This window comes from Myotis daubentonii, chromosome 19 (assembly GCF_963259705.1).
Source record: "Myotis daubentonii chromosome 19, mMyoDau2.1, whole genome shotgun sequence".
Lineage (NCBI taxonomy): Eukaryota > Metazoa > Chordata > Mammalia > Chiroptera > Vespertilionidae > Myotis > Myotis daubentonii.
In genome coordinates, this window is record NC_081858.1 from 9,885,179 (window position 1) to 9,904,645 (window position 19,467).

The following is a 19,467-nucleotide window of genomic DNA, read 5'->3' on the forward strand; positions in this document are numbered from 1 at the left end:
GTGCCGCACTAATCCTCGGCCTCATCTGAAGAGGCAAGGCCTCCTCGGGGTTAGAAAGCCGTGATCTTGCTCTTATATCTAGTGATGCTGAAGTACACAGACCCTAGCCCTCCGCGTGCCGCAGGGAAAGTCTCCACGTGTCCGCCAGGAAACACGAGTGTTCACTGCCCTGTGGCTTGTGATAGTGGAAAATGCCCACCAACAAGAGAACAGATAAATAAATCTGGGCCCATTCACTACCCTCCTGTGACATCTGCATCCATCAACATGAATAAACGTCACATGCCTAGTGTTGAGCAAAGAGCACCTTGCAGAAGGGGACACCACGTTTCGTAACCATTTACACAACTATTTTGAATATGCAAAGCAATAATAGAATCTATGTGTTGTTTAAGGAAACATAAGCATAAAGTGAAACTATACAGACACAAGTAGCAATGCTAAGCCTAGGACGCGGGCACCTCTGGGGGGAAATTGAGGTCATGAAAGGCTACAAAGGGGGTTCCGTTTTATTTCTAACTCTTCATTTCCTAAATTGGAGTCCCTGGGTGTTTATATCATTTGGTTTTTGTTTGCTGTTTTTTTGTTAATCCTCACCCGAGAATATTTTTTCCATTGATTTCTAAGGAGAGTGGAAGGGAGAGGGAGATACAGAGAGAGAAACATCGACATGAGAGAGACACATCGACTGGTTGCCTCCCACATGCACCCCAATCTGGGGATCAAGCCTGTAACCTACAACTGAGGTACATGCCCTTGACCGGACTCAAACCGATGACCCTTCATTCTGCGGGCCAACGTTCTAACCACTGAACAACCCAGCTAGGGCTGTTTATATCACTTGTAAAACCTTCCTGAATTCCCAAAGCTGTCAGTAAGCTTTCCCCCGTCGTGCCTTTGCTTTCGGAGGCCGCCGGGTCCCGGCGCAGGGAGCTCACCGAGGATGGCGAAAATGACCATGAAGAAGAGCAGCAGCAGTAGGATGTCCATGAAGGGTGGCAGTGACTGGAAGATCTGCCGCAGGTTGCTGGGGAGACAGGGGGGCAGGGGGTGAGGCGCAGCCCGGGGTGGGCCCGAGGAGCGCGGGCCGGACTCCTCAGGGGAACACGCGCTCATGGAGACCCGGGTCTGGCGCTCCTGACTGGGCACACTAACCCCCCCTGCACCCCGGCTTAGTGACATCACACTCAGTGCTGTCCTGCAGGACCTGCACTCAGTGGTGACAGGGAGAAGGGAGGCAGGTGCAGCACAGATACCCCCTCCTCCCGCCTACAGGGTCCAGCAGGAAGTTCCCTGTGAGGGTTGGGGGGGGGGGGGACCAAAAGGCTGAGGGCACAGACTCAGTGCAGAGGTCGCTTCCCCGAGAAGTGGGGGGCATGGAGACAGCTCGGGGCCACCTGGCCCTAGGACACTTGTGTCCTGCGTTGAGGATGCAGAGAATGAAATGCCAGCCCATTCTTATCAACAGTCCCCCAGCCAATGGATTCTCCAGATGGAGCTCAAAGCTCAGTCTAACTCTAGGCCGACGGTCTGTTCGGGGGCAGTGCCCCGGTCTCGGGGGAGGCACCAGGACAGCCTGAGTCACGTGGACCTTTGGCCAAGCTGCCTGCTACGAGCGCTGCTGCTGCTGTGTTGGGGCAGAGAATGTGCCTGGAGAGGAGCCAGCCCCTCTGCTGAGAGAAAGCTGGGATGTAGGCCTGGAGTCGGGACACCTAAGCTTCGGGGGGAATGGCCTTCCTCTCTGTGGGGTCGAGAGGCGGAGGGAGGTGAGCGTGCTGAGTTAGACTCTACCGATGTGCAGGATGGATCTTATGGCTACTTGACTCACTGGGTCCTGCTCCACTGGCCCAGGGGTCCAGGCCAGGCCAGGATAGCGACTGTCTGAGCAGCTCCTCCCCCAGGCCTTACCGCCGGACGCCACCGCAGTACCGACAGTCCACCAGGAAAATGCAGCGCAGCGCCCGGGTCACCCGCATGTGGGACGTCTGCCGCACCAGCACCACGATGGCCTCGATGAACTGCACCACCAGCACGGAGGTCTGGGGGCGGACGGGCAAAGAGCAGCGTCAGCTCCTCCGCCCAGACCCCTCCCGAATACCCTGAGCTCAGGGCTCGCTAGGGAATGCCCACTCTGGTCTCGAGAGGCCCATCCCTTCTCTCCAGCGCCCGCCCCCAACATCCAGCAGCCCCTGGGGAAGGGCCCTGGGCAGTGGCACTGGTGTGTGGTCACAGGAGGATGACCCAGAGGGCAATGCTCCCAGCAGCACCTCAGAGGGTATTCACTGAGCAACTCTGACACTCAGCCCGGCCAGTGTGGCTCAGTGATGGAACATCAACCCATGAACCAGGAGGTCACAGTTCGATTCCTGGTCAGGGCACATGGGGAGGTTGTGGGCTCAATCCCCAGTGGGGGGGCATGCAGGAGGCAGCCGATCAAGGATTCTCTCTCAATCATTGATTTTTCTCTCTCTCTCTCCTTCCCTCTCTCTAAAATCAATAAAAACGTATTTTTTAAAAAAAACTGCCCCCGCCAGTTTGGCTCAGTGCAAAGTGTTGGCCTGGAGATGGGAGGGTCCCAGGTTCGACTTCGGTCAAGGGCACGTACCTAGGCTCGAACCCCTTTGTCAGAGTGTGGGAAGCAACCAATGGATGTCTCTCTCACATTAATGTTTCTCTCTGTCTCCCCCTCTCCTTTATTTCTTACAAACAAAAAAGCCTGCCACTCTGCCCGGCCACGTCTACCAATCCTGGCTTCGGCTCTCCTGACTTGCACCGTGAAGACCTCTGAGATAGGTCCGAAGCACACCTTGCTCTTCAATCCCTCGGGCACTTTCTCTGGACAACTGTGCAGGCCCTTTACACTGCAAAGTGCCACTCGGACGCATTCCTACGCGTGCCTCTCTCTGCAGCACAGAGAGAACGTGGCCGATGCTGCTTACAGGTCAGCGTGGGCTTGGAGGCCAGCCAGACCTGGGTTTGAATCCCATCCTCGCGGGATTAGATCCCATTCTCTGCTGTGGCTGGATGTGAACTAGGAACAGTAATGCATCTCCCGCGAGGGTTACCGCGCCCGTGCTCGGCGCCCCAAATTCCGAATCACACCAGCTGCTGTTGGCGTGACCACGGCCCGACCTCAGAGCACGGCTGCGAGGCTGGGGCGCAGCGAGGGTGGGGACCCCGGGTTACACTACCGAGAGCCGGGGGATTTGGAAGTGAAGTGAAGAGACGGGATTGAAGGTGCCAGGGGAGAAAATGCTGTGAGGAGATGGACACGCCACCTTGACCATGGTCCGCTTATGCCGGACAAAGGTGTGGAGGCCCAGCCAGCGCAACTTCATGCAGAGTTCAAAGACGACCACCATCAGGGCGAACAGCTCCAGGGTCGCGTGGACCTGCAACCACAGGGTGCGGAGACATGGCATCGCCGGGCCCCGTCCTCCGCTGGCCATCGCACCCGACCGCCCCTCCTCTGAGGCTGGAAAGAGTGGGAGGGACTGCCACCAGGGGTGCTGCCCACCTGGCGCCGAGGTGTGGCCGCTGGTCCCAAGTGAGGCCATCAGATGGCACCCTCCCTGGCACTTCCGAGCGAGCGAGCAGAATCACAGTCAGACTGAGGGAGGAAAGTGCACTCGCTCCACAGGGACCCCCAGAGGACCGGCGAGTCACTGCTGCTCCCGAGCCTCGAGGGCCTCCCAGGGCCTGTTTTCAATCCATTCGCACTGTCTGCCCTTCCAGAATGTGCCCCTTTAAGCTTAAGCTCGCATTAGCCCCAGCGAGGTTCCGGGCACCTGCCCCAGGGAGCAGGGGCTCCCAGCCAGCGGGACACTCACATAGATGCCGAGGCGGAGCGCGGGGACGGCAGGGGCCTCGCACAGCGACAGCAGCAGCAGCAGCAGGGCCGTGGACAGCTCCATCAGGTAGAAGAGGTGGTTGTGTGCGAAGAGGTAGGCCGCCAGCGCTTTGGCATTCTTGGGGTGGGTGAAGAACTTGTCGTTATTCTCGCCTTCCTGCGGAAACAAGAGCCACGGGGGCGGCGAGCCTCTGAGCACAGCACCAAGGCCGCGCCGTGGGCCAGGGCGAGAGGAAGGGCCTGGCGGGTAAGAGGAGGTTCAGGCCAGAGATGGAAGACAACGGAAATTCAGGTCTTATGGCCACAAACCGTGCACAGGTAAGTCTCGCCCTGGCCTGCTGATGTGGCTTAAAAGGCTTGCTGACTCCTAAAAACCACGTGAAGGAATCAAAGAATAAAAGGTCCAGAGGGCCCTAGCCGGTTTGGCCGAGTGGTTAGGGCAGTGGTCGGCAAACTGCGGCTCACGAGCCACATGCGGCTCTTTGGCCCCTTGAGTGTGGCTCTCCCACAAAATACCACATGCAGGCGCGCACATACAGTGTGATTGAAACTTCGTGGCCAGACAGAACCTAGACACAGAACCTACACAGAACCTAGAGACAGAACCTAGCGAGAGAACATGGCAAAAGATCCTGGACAGAAACTGGAGACAGAACCTAGCGAGAGAACATGGCAAAAGATCCTGGACAGAAACTGGAGACAGAACCTAGAGACAGAACCTAGTGAGAGAACCTGGCTACAGAACCTGGATAGAACATGGCAAGAGAACCTGACTAGAACCTGGTGACTGAACCTGGCTGGAGAACCTGGACAGAACCTGGCTGGAGAACCTAGCAAGGGAACATGGCTACAGAACCTGGCTGGAGAACCTAGCAAGAGAACATGGACACAGAACCTGGCTGGAGATCCTAACCAGAACTTTGCTGGAGATCCATCCTAACCAGAACTTGGCTAGAGATCCTGGCTAGGCTGCTGATCAACTGAACGCTGTCTCCGTGTCATTCCTTCTTCTCCGACTCCGTCCACACCTTTGGGGACCCCTGGACCTGCTGGGGTTGGCCCCCAGCAACCTCTACTGGTTTAAACTAATCAAGATGCACTTTAATCCCAGATGGCTCATCCTGAAGCCTGAGTTTTGTGGAGGATCCTTTTCCCACCTTTCCCAAACACTGAGCTGCCTGCAGTTATGGAGAATGGAGTTCCCGTTAGAAGGAAGATGGGAAGTGTTAGGTAGGTGTGCAACTCAAAATTTAAATAAACTCATTTTAGTTCATCTAGAAAAAAGAAAAAAAGAAACTTCGTGGCCCATGCGCAAAAGTCAGTATTTTGTGGAAGAGCCACACTCAAGGGGCCAAAGAGCCGCATGTGGCTCACGAGCCGCAGTTTGCCGACCACTGGGTTAGGGTGTTGGCCCATGGACTGAAGGTCATGGGTTCCATTTCCAGTCAAGGGCACCCATCTCAGTTGCAGGCTCACTTCTGGCCCTGGTCAGGGTTGTACAGGAGGAAACCAATTGATGTCTCTCTCACATCAATGTTGCTCTCTCTCTCTCTCTCTCCCCCTCCCTTCAACTCTCTAAAAATCAATGGAAAAAACATTCTCGGATGAGGATTAACAACAACAGAAAAAGGCCCAGCCCGGCCAGAGTGGCTCAGTGGTTGAGTGTCACCTATGAATCAGGTTTGATTCCTGGCCAGGGCACATGCCCGGGTTACAGACTAAATCTCTAGTGGGGTGGGGGGTCGTGCAGGAGGCAGCTGACCGATGATTCTCTCTCATCATTGATGTGTCTCTCTCTCTCTCTCTCTCCCTCTCCCTTCCTCTCTGAAATCAATAAAGATGTGTTTTTTAAAAAAAGGTCCAGAGAACTGGGCACAACTGGTCCCTCGAGGCCAAGTGCTCACTCTCAGCAATGTCTGTAGAATGTAAAGAGCTGGGGGGGGGGTCCCCGGGATCAGCAAGCACGGGCTGCCCCACACCTCCCTGGGCTACCCCCTCTCCAGCTGTCAGCGAGACGGCTCTCCCCTTCCTCACGGGGCCCTAGGAAGACACTTGGGACGGCGTCTGGTACACACAGTAGGTGTTTAATAGATGTTTGATAGGATGAACCGTTTTGCAAGAGACCACTTCTCCCGGCGCCAGCCCCGCTCGGCGACCATTCACCCAGTAGCTGGGAGCCGGGGAGCGCTGGCCTCGACTGTGGTTTGCTGAGGAGCTTTGAAGAAGCCGCTTCCTGAAGTTGGATGCGTCACTACCCTCAGTACCAAAACATGAAGACAAACCACAGACTGGACAGGGGCAGGTCCACGGAGGGAACAAACACGCCGGCGGTCACACAGAGGGCAGGGGGCAGGCCTGGCTCCCGGCCCTGTGATCTGCGCAGGGCTGTGGTTTTCACGCTGCCCCATGGCGCGACGCCCACGGCGGCCTGGAAGCTTCTGGTTTGGATTATTAAAAAATGCAATTCTTGGGACATTTCTTCCCACAAGCAGCCAGCAGTGAAGGTCTGACTAGCAGAGTGAAGGTCTGACTAGCAGAAACCACTGACAGGGGGGCGGGGGGGGGGGGGGGGGGCTCGAGCTTAACTCTACGACTCGGAATGGCCACCGAGGAGGTGGAGGCTGAGGTCACCACCAATGAGCACGGAGTGAAATATGACCCGGGTCACTGGGTGCTGTGCCAGACCCCAAGGAGGGAGAACAAGGGCCTTGTTTCCTGGCTGCTGATCATAAAGGAGATTATGAAAAATAAGAAGGCGGCCAGTGCTATGTGACGTCCAGGCCTCCACTCTCCGCTCCCTGAGGAGAAGTCCACACAGCAAACAAGAACCATCTCGGAGGCACTATGACCGCTGACACCCGGCTCGCGAGGTGACGGAGTTGACAGATAAACTCTGGGAAGAGAAGAAACTGCAGGGGCCAGGCAGCCTCTAGCAGCAAGGGGTCGATGAACCAAGTACACCAGCCACCTGGTCAGGGTCTGCGCTGCAGCTCAGCGGGAAGCAGGAAGAGGAAGACCATCCGACAGCGGCTCAGCCCACCCTCCAGAAACAGCCACAAATACTGTTCATGGAGATTGCAGTTCTGCTCTGATATTTTTTTTTAAAGGTGCATTTTGGGTAAAACTCATTCAAATAATACACAGGGTTATAAGGTTGTAAAAATTCCATCAGCTAAATATAATCACCTTTAATATTGAGATAAACAACTTTCCAGATGTGAATGGGTGTCTGTGCAAACACACACACACACACACACACACACACACACAGGTATCTGTAGCTATATACTAGTACATCTAAAATAATAAAAGCGTAATATGCTAATTAAACCAGACGTCCTTCCAGATGACCTTCCAGATGAAGCCAGGGCTGCAAGGAAAGCCTGGGTCCCGGGTGCCAGAGGGAAGCCAGTGCCGGCAGCCGGGGGAAGGAAGGCCTACTCTTGCACAAATTTCGTGCATCGGCCTCTAGTCTAATCTAATAAAAGACAAAAAGGGTAATTAACCGTACCTCCGCTACGCTTCCCATTGGCTAATGGCGATATGCAAATTAACTGTCAACAAAGATGGTAGCCAGCAGCCACGCAGCTGAAGCGAGCAGGAGGCTTGCTTGCTCCAGTAATGGAGGAAGCCAAGGTTCCCCGCCTGCCACGGCCCGGCTCTGAGCTCCGGAAGCAACAATGTTTCAATTATAGAAGCTAAACAAACCCCAGATACCTCCTTTCAGCCAGCCGCGGCCTCAGAGCTGGGAGCGCCAGAAACGGCAACAATGTTTCTATTATAGAAGGTAAATAAATCCCAGAATAAATAAAAAAAATAGAGAGGCTGGGAGCTTCAGTCTCTGCCAGCCTGAAAACGGCCCTCAGCCCCTCATCCAGGCTGGCCAGGCACCCCAGTGGGGACCTCCACCCTAAAGGGGGTGTGACCAGCTGCAAACAGCCATCAGCCCCTCACTCAGGCCAGCCAGGCACCCAAGCGGGACCCCCACCCTGATCCAGGACACCTTTCAAGGCAAACCAGCCGGCTCCCACCCATGCACCAGGCCTCTATCCTATATAGTAAAAGGGCAATATGCAAACTGAACCTAACAGCAGAAAGACTGGGAATGACTGGTCACTATGACACACACTGACCTCCAGGGGGCAGACACTCAATGCAGGAGCTGCCCTCTGGTGGTCAGTGAGCTCCCACATGGAGGAGCTCTGCTCAGCCACAAGCCAGGCTGATGGCTGCCAGTACAGCGGTGGTGGTGGGAGCCTCTCCCGCCTCCTCAGCAGTGCTAAGGATGTCTGACTGCAGCTTAGGTCTGCTCCCCGCTGGCAAGTGGATATCCACCGAGGGTTGCCGGGCTGCCAGAGGGATGTCTGACTGCCAGCTTAGGCCCAATCGCCCAGGGAGCAGGCCCAAGCCAGCAGGTGGTCATCCCCCGAGGGGTCCCAGACTGCGAGAGGGCACAGGCCGGGCTGGGGACCACCCCCCCACACAGTGCACAAATTTTTGTGCACCGGGCCTCTAGTATCTATTAAACAGCTATATATGGGTTTGTGTTTGTTTGTGTGTGTGTGTGTGTGTGTGTGTGTGTGTGTGTGTGTATAAATAAATACTATACAACAATGATCATACAAGTCCTGTTTTGTAACCTCTTTTCCCACAACCACATGGCTCATTTTCAAGTGCATACATGTGATAGCTATAGAAATGAGGCAACAATGTATAGAAGAAAGACCATCACTTCGGGGTTAGATAGATGAAGTTTACATCCACGCTCTGCAACTTACTAGGTGGGTAGCTTTGGACTCAGGGAGCCTGGGGGCAGGTGGAGCCACAAGCTGGGGTTACCTGATGAGCCCACGTACATCACCCATCCAGTGCAGGCACCATTAGGCTGGCTCTCCCCACCATAAGGCGAGAAGCTCATGCACAGAGAACCGAAGCTACAACCAAATTCCTGGGCAGCCAACAGGGCCCCGCCTCCCGACCCCACCAAGAAGGGCCAAGTCCTGACCCAGAGATGCTCACCTGGAGGTAGATGGCCGCCTCTTGGTAATTCATCTCCCAGTTGTGTCCAGTGGGGCTCGAGGGGAAACTCTCGCCCTCTGAGCTCAGGCTGGAGGCCTGGGAGCCGGGGACGGCATAGCTGCTTCCATCTGCAGTGGAAGAGGAGAGAGATTCACGCACAGCCCAGGAGAAGAGCACAGAGACGCTGTTCCCCAGAGGAAAGGGCTGGCCGTCGCCTTGCGTGCTCAGACAGGCGCACCACCACTTACACGTCAATCTCCGCCCCACGCACCAGGACAGCCAGAATTAGTATGGCTGCGTATCAATATTTTTCCTTGTCTTGTTAAGTGAAAAAGCAAGTACACAAGAGCACAAACATCTTTGATGTAAAAAAAGGGAGGAAGCGAAAACATATAGCTACCCACTTTACAGAAAAGAAAAAGAGGAAGAGAAGTTAGAACTCAGTGAAATCGGTTACCCACAAGAGAGGTGGGAAAGGGGGTAGAAGTATCACTCCTACTTGTTGTTTACTTTTGGCTTTTGGAAGTGTGTTAATATTCTACTTAGTCAAAAATGAAAAATAACTGGATTTGGCCCTAGCCAGTTTGGCTCAGTGGTTAGAATGGTGGCCCGTGGATTGAAGGATCCCGGGTTCGATTCCAGTCAACGGCATGTGCCTAGGTTGCAGGCTCGATCCCTGGTCCTGGTCAGGGTGCATGCAGGAGGCAACTAATCCATGTGTCTCTCCCACATCAATGTTTCTCTCTGTGTGTCTTTCCCCGTCCCTTCCACTCTCTCTAAAAATCCAAGGAAAAATATCCTTGGGTCAGGATTAACAACAACAACTGGATTTACTCCTTGGTAGAGGGTCACCTGTGGCTTCTGCATGCTGACCCCATGCCCTTTCCTGCGCTGCCCCTTCAGCCTTTGGAGAACATTGTTCGGCTCTGGCTGACTCCACCCCTGGCTCCCGGGCTGGTGGCCCAGGTGCAGTGAGAGCCCCTCACACCCCCCGGACAGGCTGGTTCAGGCAGGGGTGCTGCTCCACGCCCGGCCAGGGAGGGCTGAAACTGGGATTGTCCTGGGCCAGTTAGGAAGGAGGGGCTCTCTCCCCGTTGCTGCAGGCAGCTGCCTCAGCCACCACGTGGGGAAAGTCTGCCTGGGAACAGAACGGTGACAGAGGTGGCCCGAGCTGCAGCCTTGGCTCTGCCCAACATTCACCCCTGAGCGTTTCCAGAATCGGCGCCCATGAAGACCCTTATACTTACACCTGCTGTCACATCTCCCAAGTGTCTCCACTGACACTGTCAGCAGTGACACCGAGACACAGAGGAAGAACATCTGTGATGAGAACTTGGCTCCCCATAATCCACACTCCTAATCACCCCCTGCACGAGGATAAAGAATCCCATTTCAAATCTATTCCGTTGCAGACTTTATTTTCCAAAGGCAGCCACAGCATTCCCTTTCGCCCCCCCCTGCCCCACTCTTCTGTAACCTTCCCTACAAAGAGGTGGAGCCTGTGCCTCTGCCCCTGGAGACCAGGGAGTCTCTGCGACCACTTTGACCGACAGGACGGAAGATGTGACGCTTCTGACTTCTAAGTTGACGCTTCTAGTTCACCTTTTAAAAAAAAATGTTTTTATTCATTTTCAGAGAGAGGGGAAGGGAGAGGGATAGAGAGATAGAAACATTAATGAGAGAGAATCACTGATCACCTGCCTCCTGCACGCCCCTTACTGGGGATTGAACCTGCAACCTGGGCATGTGCCCAGACCAGGAATCAAACCTGTGACCTCCTGGTTCATGGGTCGATCCTCAACCACTGAGCCACACCGGCCAGGCTACTTCCACCTTTTCTCTTGAGGCCCTTGCTCTTGGAACCATGTTGAGGCAGTCCACGCAGCCGGTGGAGAGGCCCACGAGGAGGCCCAAGGTCCCTCGGCCACAGCACAGCTGAGATCCCGGCCCACAGGCAGCACCAACTTGTCCGTCAGTTGAATGAGCCATCTCTGCTCCAGTCAAGTGTCCAGACGGACAGTGTGGGCAGCAGAGAAGCTGCCCCTCCCAAACCCCGCCCCAAGCAGGTTCATGAGCAAAGTACATGAGGTTGCTATCATAAGGCACTATGCTTTGGAGTGGTTTGTTATATAGCAACTAGAGACCCGGTGCACGGATTTGTGCACCAAAGGGGTCCCTCGGCCTGTCCTGCAGGGTATTGGGCCAAACCCGACTCTCTGATAATCCCCTGAGGGGTCCTGGATTGCGAGAGGACACTGTGCACCAGGCCTCTAGTACAGCGGTCACCAATCTTTCGGACCCCATGGAACACCAGTGGTCCTCGGACCACCAGTTGGCGACCACTGCTCCAAATGTTTCCTTAAACCAGCGATCGCCAACCTTTCGGACTCCACGGACCACCAGTGGTCTGTGGACCACCGGTTGGCAACCGCTGTTCTAGTATGCATATAAGATATTTGGTTAACCTCTTCCCGCCCTCCCCCCTCCCTCCTTTCCTCTGAGATTCATCAGTCTGTTCCGTGTTTCCACGCCTGTGGTTTCCACTCCTGTGTTGGGCATCTGCCCCCCTGGTGGTCAGTGTGCGTCATAGCTACTTTCGGTCCCAGTCAACCAGTCACTTAGGCATCTAATCTAATAAAAGAGAAACATACAAATTGACCGCACCTCTGCTACACCCCAAGCCACACCCACCAGCCAATGAGAGCAACTATATGCAAATTAACCCAACCAAGATGGTGGCCGGCAGCCACAGAGCTGGAACAAGCAGGAGGCTTGGTTGCCCTGGCAAAGGAGGAAGCCAAGCTTCCTGTCTGCCCTGGCCAGCTGTAGCCTCCGCTCAAGGCAACAAAGTTTCAATTATAGAAGATAAATAAATCCCAGATACCTGCTTCCAGCCAGCCTCCAGTGGGAGCTTGGGTGGCTGGGGGCTGCTGCCAGCCTGCAAACAGCCATCAGCCCCTCACCCAGGCTGGCCAGGCACCCTCATGGGGTGAGGGTCCCCGCTGGGGGCCTTGACCAGCCTGCAATCAGCCATCAGCCCCTCACCCAGGCTGGCCAGTCACCCCAGCAGGGACCCCCACCCTGAAGGGGCTGTGGCCAGCCTGCAAATAGCCATCAGCCTCTCACCCAGGCTGGCCACACCCTCAAGGGGTGAGGGTCCCCGCTGGGGGGCTTGACCAGCCTCCAAAGAGCCCTCAGCCCCTCACCCAGGCTGGCCAGGCACTCCAGTGGGACCTCCACCCTGATCCGGACACCCTTCAGGGCAAACCAGCTGACCCCCACCCATGCACCAGGCCTCTATCCTATATAATAAAAGGGTGATAGGCAAACTGACCCTAACAGCAGAACGACTGGAATGACTGGTCACTATGACACACAATGACCACCAGGGGGCAGATGCTCAATGCAGGAGCTGCCCTCTGGTGGTCAGTGTACTCCCACAGGGGGAGCTCTGCTCAGCCACAAGCCAGGCTGATGGCTGCCAGTACAGCGGTGGTGGTGGGAGCCTCTCCCGCCTCCTCAGCAGCGCTAAGGATGTCTGACTGCAGCTTAGGCCTGCTCCCTGCTGGCAAGTGGACATCCCCTGAGGGCTCCCGGGCTGCCAGAGGGATGTCTGACTGCCAGCTTAGGCATAATCCCCCCAGGGAGCGGGCCTAAGCCAGCAGGTGGTCATCCCCCAAGGGGTCCCAGACTGCAAGAAGGCACAGACCGGGCTGAGGGACCCCCCCCCCCACAGTGCACAAATTTTTGTGCACTGGGCCTCTAGTATATATATACATACATACATACATACATATCCTATCTAATAATAGACAAACATGGTAACTAACCGTACCTCCAACACGCTTCCCATTGGCTAATCAGGGCGATATGCAAATTAACTGCCAACCAAGATGGTGGCCGGCAGTCAGGCAGCTGAAGCGAACAGGAGGCTTGCTTGCTCCAGTGATGGAGGAAGCCAAGGTTCCCAGCCTGCCGCTGCCGGCCTCTGAGCTGCACTCTAAGAAACAATGTTGCAATTATAGAAGCTAAACAAACCCCAGAAAGCTGCTTTCGGCCAGCCGGGCCTCAGAGCTGGAGCTGCAACAGTGTTTCAATTATAGAAGCCAAACAAACCCAGATACCTGCTTTCAGAGCCGAGGTCTCAGCTGGAGCCGAGCATCAGAGCTAAAGCCGGCTCTCAGTTCCAGTGACAGCCATAGATGGTAAATAAATCCCAGGGGGGGAAAAACACAGAAAAAAAAGGAGGGGCTGGGAGCTTCAGTTGCCTGCCAGCCTGAAAACAGCCCTCAGCCCCTCACCCAGACTGGCCAGGCACCCCAGTGGGGACCCCCACCCTGAAGGGGGTGTGACCAGCTGCAAACAGCCATCAGCCCCTCACTCAGGCCAGCCAGGCACCCAAGCGGGACCCCCACCCTGATCCGGGACACCCTTCAGGGCAAACCAGCCGGCCCCCACCCATGCACCAGGCCTCTATCCTATATAATAAAAGGGTAATATACAAACTGACCCTAACAGCAGAAGAACTGGGAATGACTGGTCACTATGACACACACTGACCACCAGGGGGCAGATGCTCAATGCAGGAGCTGCCCTCTGGTGGTCAGGGCGCTCTCACATGGGAGGAGCTCTGCTCAGCCACAAGCCAGGCTGATGGCTGCCAGTACAGCAGTGGTGGTGGGAGCCTCTCCTGCCTCCTCAGCAGCGCTAAGGATGTCTGACTGTAGTTTAGGCCTGCTCCCCGCTGGCAAGTGGATATCCCCCAAGGGCTCCCGGGCTGCCAGAGGGATGTCTGATTGCCATCTTAGGCCCAATCCCCCGGGTAGCGGGCATAAGCCAGCAGGTGGTCATCCCGAGGGGTCCCAGACTGTGAGAGGGCATAGGCTGCGCTGAGGGACCCCCACTTCCCCCCCAAGTGCACAAATTTTTGTGCACTGGGCCTCTAGTGTGTGTGTGTGTGTGTGTGTGTGTGTGTGTGTGTGTATCAGGCATATTTAAGCACCTCATACCCATCAACCTATTTAATTCTCACAACAGTCCTAAGAAGAAGGTTATGATTGAGCCCACCTCAGACTTGAGGGAAGGAAGGTGCAAAAGGGCAAAGGTTAAGTCCCTCGCAGAAGCCATGCAGCTAGCGAGACGCGGGGCTGGGAGACTGTCTAGGCTGGGTAGCTCCTAAGCAGGAGGCCACGTGCCTCTCAAGAACTGGAAACCAGAAAAGGTGACAGGGTAGTGCCAAAAGGACCAAAAATTAGCAGCAGAAGCCACTGAAAACGGAGCCACCAGTAGGAGGAGGACACCTGGCTGCCGCCTGCACGCGGTGCCGCTGGCCCTTCTCTACCCAAGGCCAGCACCCCCCACCCCGACCCCAGTGTCCAGGCCTAAGAGAACTAAGCCCCAGGCGGAGAGAGAAGGTCAAACCGCCTTCTTTGATCTGCTCACGAGACCAGGGAGGCATGGGCCAAAAGTGACGCGGAGGTAGGAGCAGCCACAGGCAGGCAGCTGGACAGTGCTGCTCCCTCATGTGCCTGCGCCCCGGCCTCCACGACCTTCACACCCCACAGCAGGGGCCGGTGGTCCAGACACAGCAGTCCCAGGTACAGTAACGGCAGTGCCGGGCGGGCGGGTGATGAGCTGGCACAGATGCCGTGGACGTTAGCCTCACTTTGCCAGTACTTACTGTTCCCTCGGCCCTTCCCAGGTCTTTACCTGGCCTCCTTCCCCCATCTCCCAGGATCCCCCGAAACACCGTTCTCTGAGAGGCCGCCTTTGGCCTCTCTGGGAAGTCACATGCCCATCACCCTCACGCTGCTCTCTGCTTCCTCCTGGGTTGAACACTGCCCCCCCCCCCCCCCCCCCGTGTGTTAGAGCCAGCTTCCCTGCCCGGAATGCACACTCCATGGGACACTTAGAGATGGCCAGTGGCCGGAGGGCACAGCAGGTGTGTCCATCAGAGCCCGGTGCCCAGCCAGGGTGCAGAGGGGGTGCCCAAGGGCCTTATAAGAGGCTTGACGTGATCTGCCTGTATTTCCTAAAGACCATTTTTTAAGGACCTGCTGAAGCGCGACTATGTTGTATAAGAGTAATCCAGAGCAGAGCCTTAAAAAAGACAGAAAGAAAAGAAAGGAAAACTGAGACAGGAACTGCCGAGGGGAAGAATGGGGAGCTGTCCCCTCCAGGTGGCCTTTGTCCTCGGCTGCTAACCATTCACCCGCACTTGCTCAGAACACAGACCTTGGCTTGCTGACCAGGTCCCAGAAGGCAAAGCCAGTCAGCTTGTTTGTGGCTCTTATGTGGGGAGAGGGCAGAAAGGCCCTAGGTGAGCAGGGAGGCGAGGGCGGCCGAGGGGCTATTCAGGAGCCGCAGGTGATTTCAAAGAGCCGCCGTCACACGGGGCCCCAGCAGCTGGGCAGCGCATTCAGGGGCTGTAGAAAGGGCACAGTGGAAGGCAGGGGGCCGGTCCCTCCCATTCCTTTCTTGGCAGCCTCAAGCAGAGGCGGTGGCCTTGCGGCCAAGTCCAGCGGCACTCTGAGTGCATGGCAAGGAGGGGGGGTTGGGGGGCGCTGCGGAGGGTCCTCATTCCCTGCCCCCTTCGCTGTTTCCCACTTCCTAGGCTGGAGAGGCGATGGACACGCTCCAACTCCCAGTGCTTTATTGCTGCCGTTAGAAGGAACGCTTAAAGGCTTAGCGGCCTCCCAGAGGGAAAGGACAATTATGGCCCGTAAAAGAGAGGAAGGTAGTAGGGGGCTCAAGGGGGCCATCAGAGGTAAGGGGGCCACTGACTGTGGCCTGGAGTTCAGGTGGGGGTGTCCAGGGCACAAGGCCCTGCTCACTGGGGAACCGATCTCAGGGACTTCCTCAGAATGAACTCCCTCAAAGCAGGAAGTGAGAGCTGTGAGGGGCTCCGTTCCTGGTCACCACTGGGCATGAGGTCCCAGGGGATGGTCTGTCCCCATGTTGAGGCCCACTGGGCCTTGCCCGGGTCGTCTGCCTGAGAAGCGCAGGGCTCCATGGCTGTTAGCACCTACCTGCCCTGGTGCCCGCTGCCCTGCCCTGGTCTGCTCCTGCCCACCTGGGCCGAGTCTGCACTTCCGGGGAGTAAAGGTCCCGGGTAAATGCCTGGGGTCTGCGTCTTCGGGAGCGTCCCCTGCTCAGAAAGAATCCTGGCCACCCAAGTGGGCAGGTGAGCTTCCCCCCCAGGTCCGGCCCCACCCTGTGGGATGGCCAGCCCTCACACTGGCGATCACGAGAGACACGTGAGAATGAGCATGTGGGACCTGGGACCTTGCCACCATCCTTACCCAGGGCAGGGTGGGTTCTTCCAGGACAGCTGGAAAGGCGAGGTGGAGGCGGACTGCAAAGGCCCCGCTCCAGGAGGCAGGATGACCTCACCGCAGGGCCGGCGGGGAGCTGGCCCTCCACTGCCTCCTCCAGGAAGAGGACGGCTGGGCCCGGCCTCGGCATTTCTACCTCGGCAGCTGGGCCGAGACCGGAGGGAAGAAGGGAGAAGACGCGCAGCAGGCAGGAGGGGGGGAGAAGCCGTCTGCCTGGTTCTCAGGGAAGCCAGTTTCTCTGCTCACAGCAGGCTTCCAAAGGGCCAGAGGAGGCTGACCAGGAAGGAACGCTCGTGGCAACCAGGAAGCTCCCACATGCGCCTCCGGGGAAAGTTCCCTGAAGGAAACATCTCGTTCTGCACCCCTGGTGCCCTAGGCAGAGGGCGCTCCGGTGAGAACCAGTCGGCAGCCTTTTTAGACCCGTAGACCTTAGCCACTCAAGACTTACGCAACACCGACCCCTAAACTACTCTCCCCGAGTCCTGGCAAGCAGCCCGGGGAGGTGAACTAAAATCACTGGCAGAAGAAGGGACTGGGAAACGAGCCGGAAGGACAGGCATGCGGCTTCAAAACAGCAACAGAAACTCTGCCTCCACGTCTGAGAGCAGCGCCCCAGCCAGAGCGCAGGCCGACGCACCAGGATGACCTGTTTGCACAGATGGCAACGCTGATGTAACAGGGCCCAGACGCTCCCTGCAAAACAGCTGGCTGCTCTGCATTCAGCCTCCGCAACGGCCCTGCGGGAATCCAGGGTTTCCGTTCGCTGGAGCACAGTGTGCAGCCGCATCCTGGGGGTGCCGGGTAAAGAGGAACAGTTTCCATATGCCGGCCATAAAGCTGCGCCAGGGAGGAGAGGGAAGGGACGGGCGGAGGGAGGGCTTCTGGGACCCACCTCCCTCCCAGCAGGGCAGGGTCTGCTGGCCTTCCTTTGGGGCCCGGGGCAAGAGGCTGCTTTGGATAAAAGGCCTGTGAGCGCCTTCCTCCTGGGAGGCAGCTCTGATCGGAAAGAATGCAAGGCCCTGACTGTTCTGGGCAGGTTTACACTGAGGACCAGACCCCCATGCAATCCTCACTCCCTTTCATTCTCTCTCGTAAGTGCCTGCAAGCAACCTCGTGCATTCCCCCCCCCCCCCTCTCTCTCTCTCTCTCTCTCTCTCTCTCTCTCTCTCACACACACACACACACACACACACACTCCTGCACATCCTCTTCAAGACAAAAGGTTGCCCTGTTCACCCAAGTTCACTCCCAGCTGTACCCCTCCCCTCCCACCATTTACTCCCCAGAGCCTCAGTTTCTTCATCCATTAACTGGGACCGGCGCCAACTGTGCCCCGGGCATGGCAGAAACAAATGCCAATACCCACAAAGCACTTGGCGCCCTCTGGAAACCGGTGCCCACCAGAATGACAACGAGCAACCGCCCAACCGTTCGCCAGTTGTCGCTGCGAGCCCCACTCCATGGGAAAACGCTTGAAGAGGGGAGGAAATGAACAGAGTGACACTGATGAGTTTCCAGGCGCGGCGTCGCCACACTGCCTGTGCCGGCTGGCCCTGCCACGGCCCCCAGACAAAAATAGGGCAAGAGCCACTTTGCCGAAAGAGAGCAGAGCACACATTCCCTCCTGCCCGGGCCTTCCCTTGCTGGTGACTGGCTGCAAGATGGTGTGGGAAGCAGACCCACATTATCCACGCACATTAGTAAAGGCTGCAAACCCGGGCAGAGACCCGAGCCAATATACAGGCCTCCAAAAGGCGAGAGCTGGCACAGAGCCTCCCCGTTGAATCGCTGGACTCAAGCCCAAAACCCATCCTGCCAAAGGCTTAAGCCAGAGGCGGAAAGGAAAAACGAAAAGCTCACCCCGGCCGGTCCCATGGGTCAAGCGCTGTTTGAGAAGGAGGGGGTCCGGTTTGGAACCGGCCAGGATGATAGGATAATGCCCGGTGCCACCTCCAACTCTGTTCCTGGCCAGCTGACAGGGCTCTACTGTAAGTGGCCCAATCCAGAGGGATTCTCTGTAGACACTAGAAGGCTGTCCGTGAACTTGAACTGGCTAGCAAGTTGAGAGCCGTAACTAAGGAGATGAACAGAAAGGCAGGGGGGCTGGGAAAATGAGCACCCCTTAACGGTCTACGGCGGTGATCACTGCCCCAGGTGTCCACCCCACGCTGGCTGGCCACACAGAAGCCTCCCATCCTGAGGTTACGACTGACCTTGAGACAACTCTCTGGTCTTAAGAAGTCATGCGGTAATTTGGTAATAAGGGGGGGGGGGGGTGTGAAGTCTACAAAGGCTGACTTTCCAGATGCAAATAAACATGGTTTAATTTAAAGAGACAATTATTCAGCACCTACTGTAGACCAGGCATTGTGCTAGGTGTTGGATTTTCTTGAAAAGTTAACCATGAATTCTTGTCCTCATGGGGTTCACTATCGGGAGGCGAAAGAAGGCATGTGATTCCGGTGCATTAAAGTCATCTGTTTGTTACCGCAGCCTAGAAAAGGATGGGACAGCTACCCTCCAGGGCTGCTGGGCAGGGGCAGGGAGGGACTCACGGGTGATGTCTGCACAGTCTTTTGAAGAATGATGAGGTGTCACCAGGTGGATGAGGTGGGGGGTGGGGCTACATTCCAGAAACGGGAAGATCATGCATAAAGCACAGAGAAGCACACAGCGGGGCATGTGTGGGAACCCAGAAGGTCCCATAATCCTGAAGCTTAAAGAGCCAGAGGTTAGTCCGATACCAAGAACTACAGCTCACACTCGGCACATTACGTGCCCCAAACAGAGTTCTCAGGGTCAAAAAGCCGGATGAGGCAGATGCTGCTATCCTCTCCAGTTTACGGAAGGGGAAACGAAGGCACAGAGAGGCTGAGTGATCTGCCTAAGGTCACAGAGCAAGGACGTGGTTGAGCTGAGGTTCAAGCCCAGGCCGCCCGAGCACCCACCCTCTTCCCCCACCTGCAGGAGCAGCAGGCGGCTGTAAGCCACACATGGAACTTGAACCAGTGGGTTCTAACAGCGGGGCATGCTGACCACCTAGCCAAGGTGGTCAGTCTTGGTTAACATGGTAACCCCATCTACAAACTTCCTGCTCGGGCAAAACGCAAGTTCCTCTTCCCGGGAAGCCAAGGTGAGTCACATTTATGGGGCCGCCGAGGTCATTTTATCGTGGAATCCTCCTCACCACCACCCTTTGCGCGAAGAACCATGTCCTGGCACCCCCTCCGCTCCCCTCTGGCCCAGGCAGAGAGAACACTGGGT

The 19,467-nt window shown here is 56.5% G+C and overlaps 1 protein-coding gene across 3 annotated transcripts in view; it reads right to left on the reverse strand.

Annotated features, from left to right (window-relative positions):
* Nucleotides 1-19,467, reverse strand: part of TPCN1 (two pore segment channel 1) — a 55,216-nt gene that overhangs the window by 20,209 nt on the left and 15,540 nt on the right. The window contains exons 1-6 of one of the 3 annotated variants that reach the window (XM_059676663.1): nucleotides 16,171-17,282; nucleotides 8,870-8,997; nucleotides 3,831-4,007; nucleotides 3,279-3,392; nucleotides 1,909-2,039; nucleotides 939-1,027 (exon numbers count right to left, since the gene is read on the reverse strand). In XM_059676663.1, coding sequence (XP_059532646.1) covers nucleotides 939-1,027; nucleotides 1,909-2,039; nucleotides 3,279-3,392; nucleotides 3,831-4,007; nucleotides 8,870-8,997; nucleotides 16,171-16,333 — 802 coding nt within the window. In that variant the 5' untranslated portion in view covers nucleotides 16,334-17,282. Of the gene's footprint in view, nucleotides 1-938; nucleotides 1,028-1,908; nucleotides 2,040-3,278; nucleotides 3,393-3,830; nucleotides 4,008-8,869; nucleotides 8,998-15,897; nucleotides 16,022-16,170; nucleotides 17,283-19,467 lie in introns of those variants that run through there. The other 2 variants (XM_059676665.1, XM_059676664.1) reach the window with 2 other exon arrangements.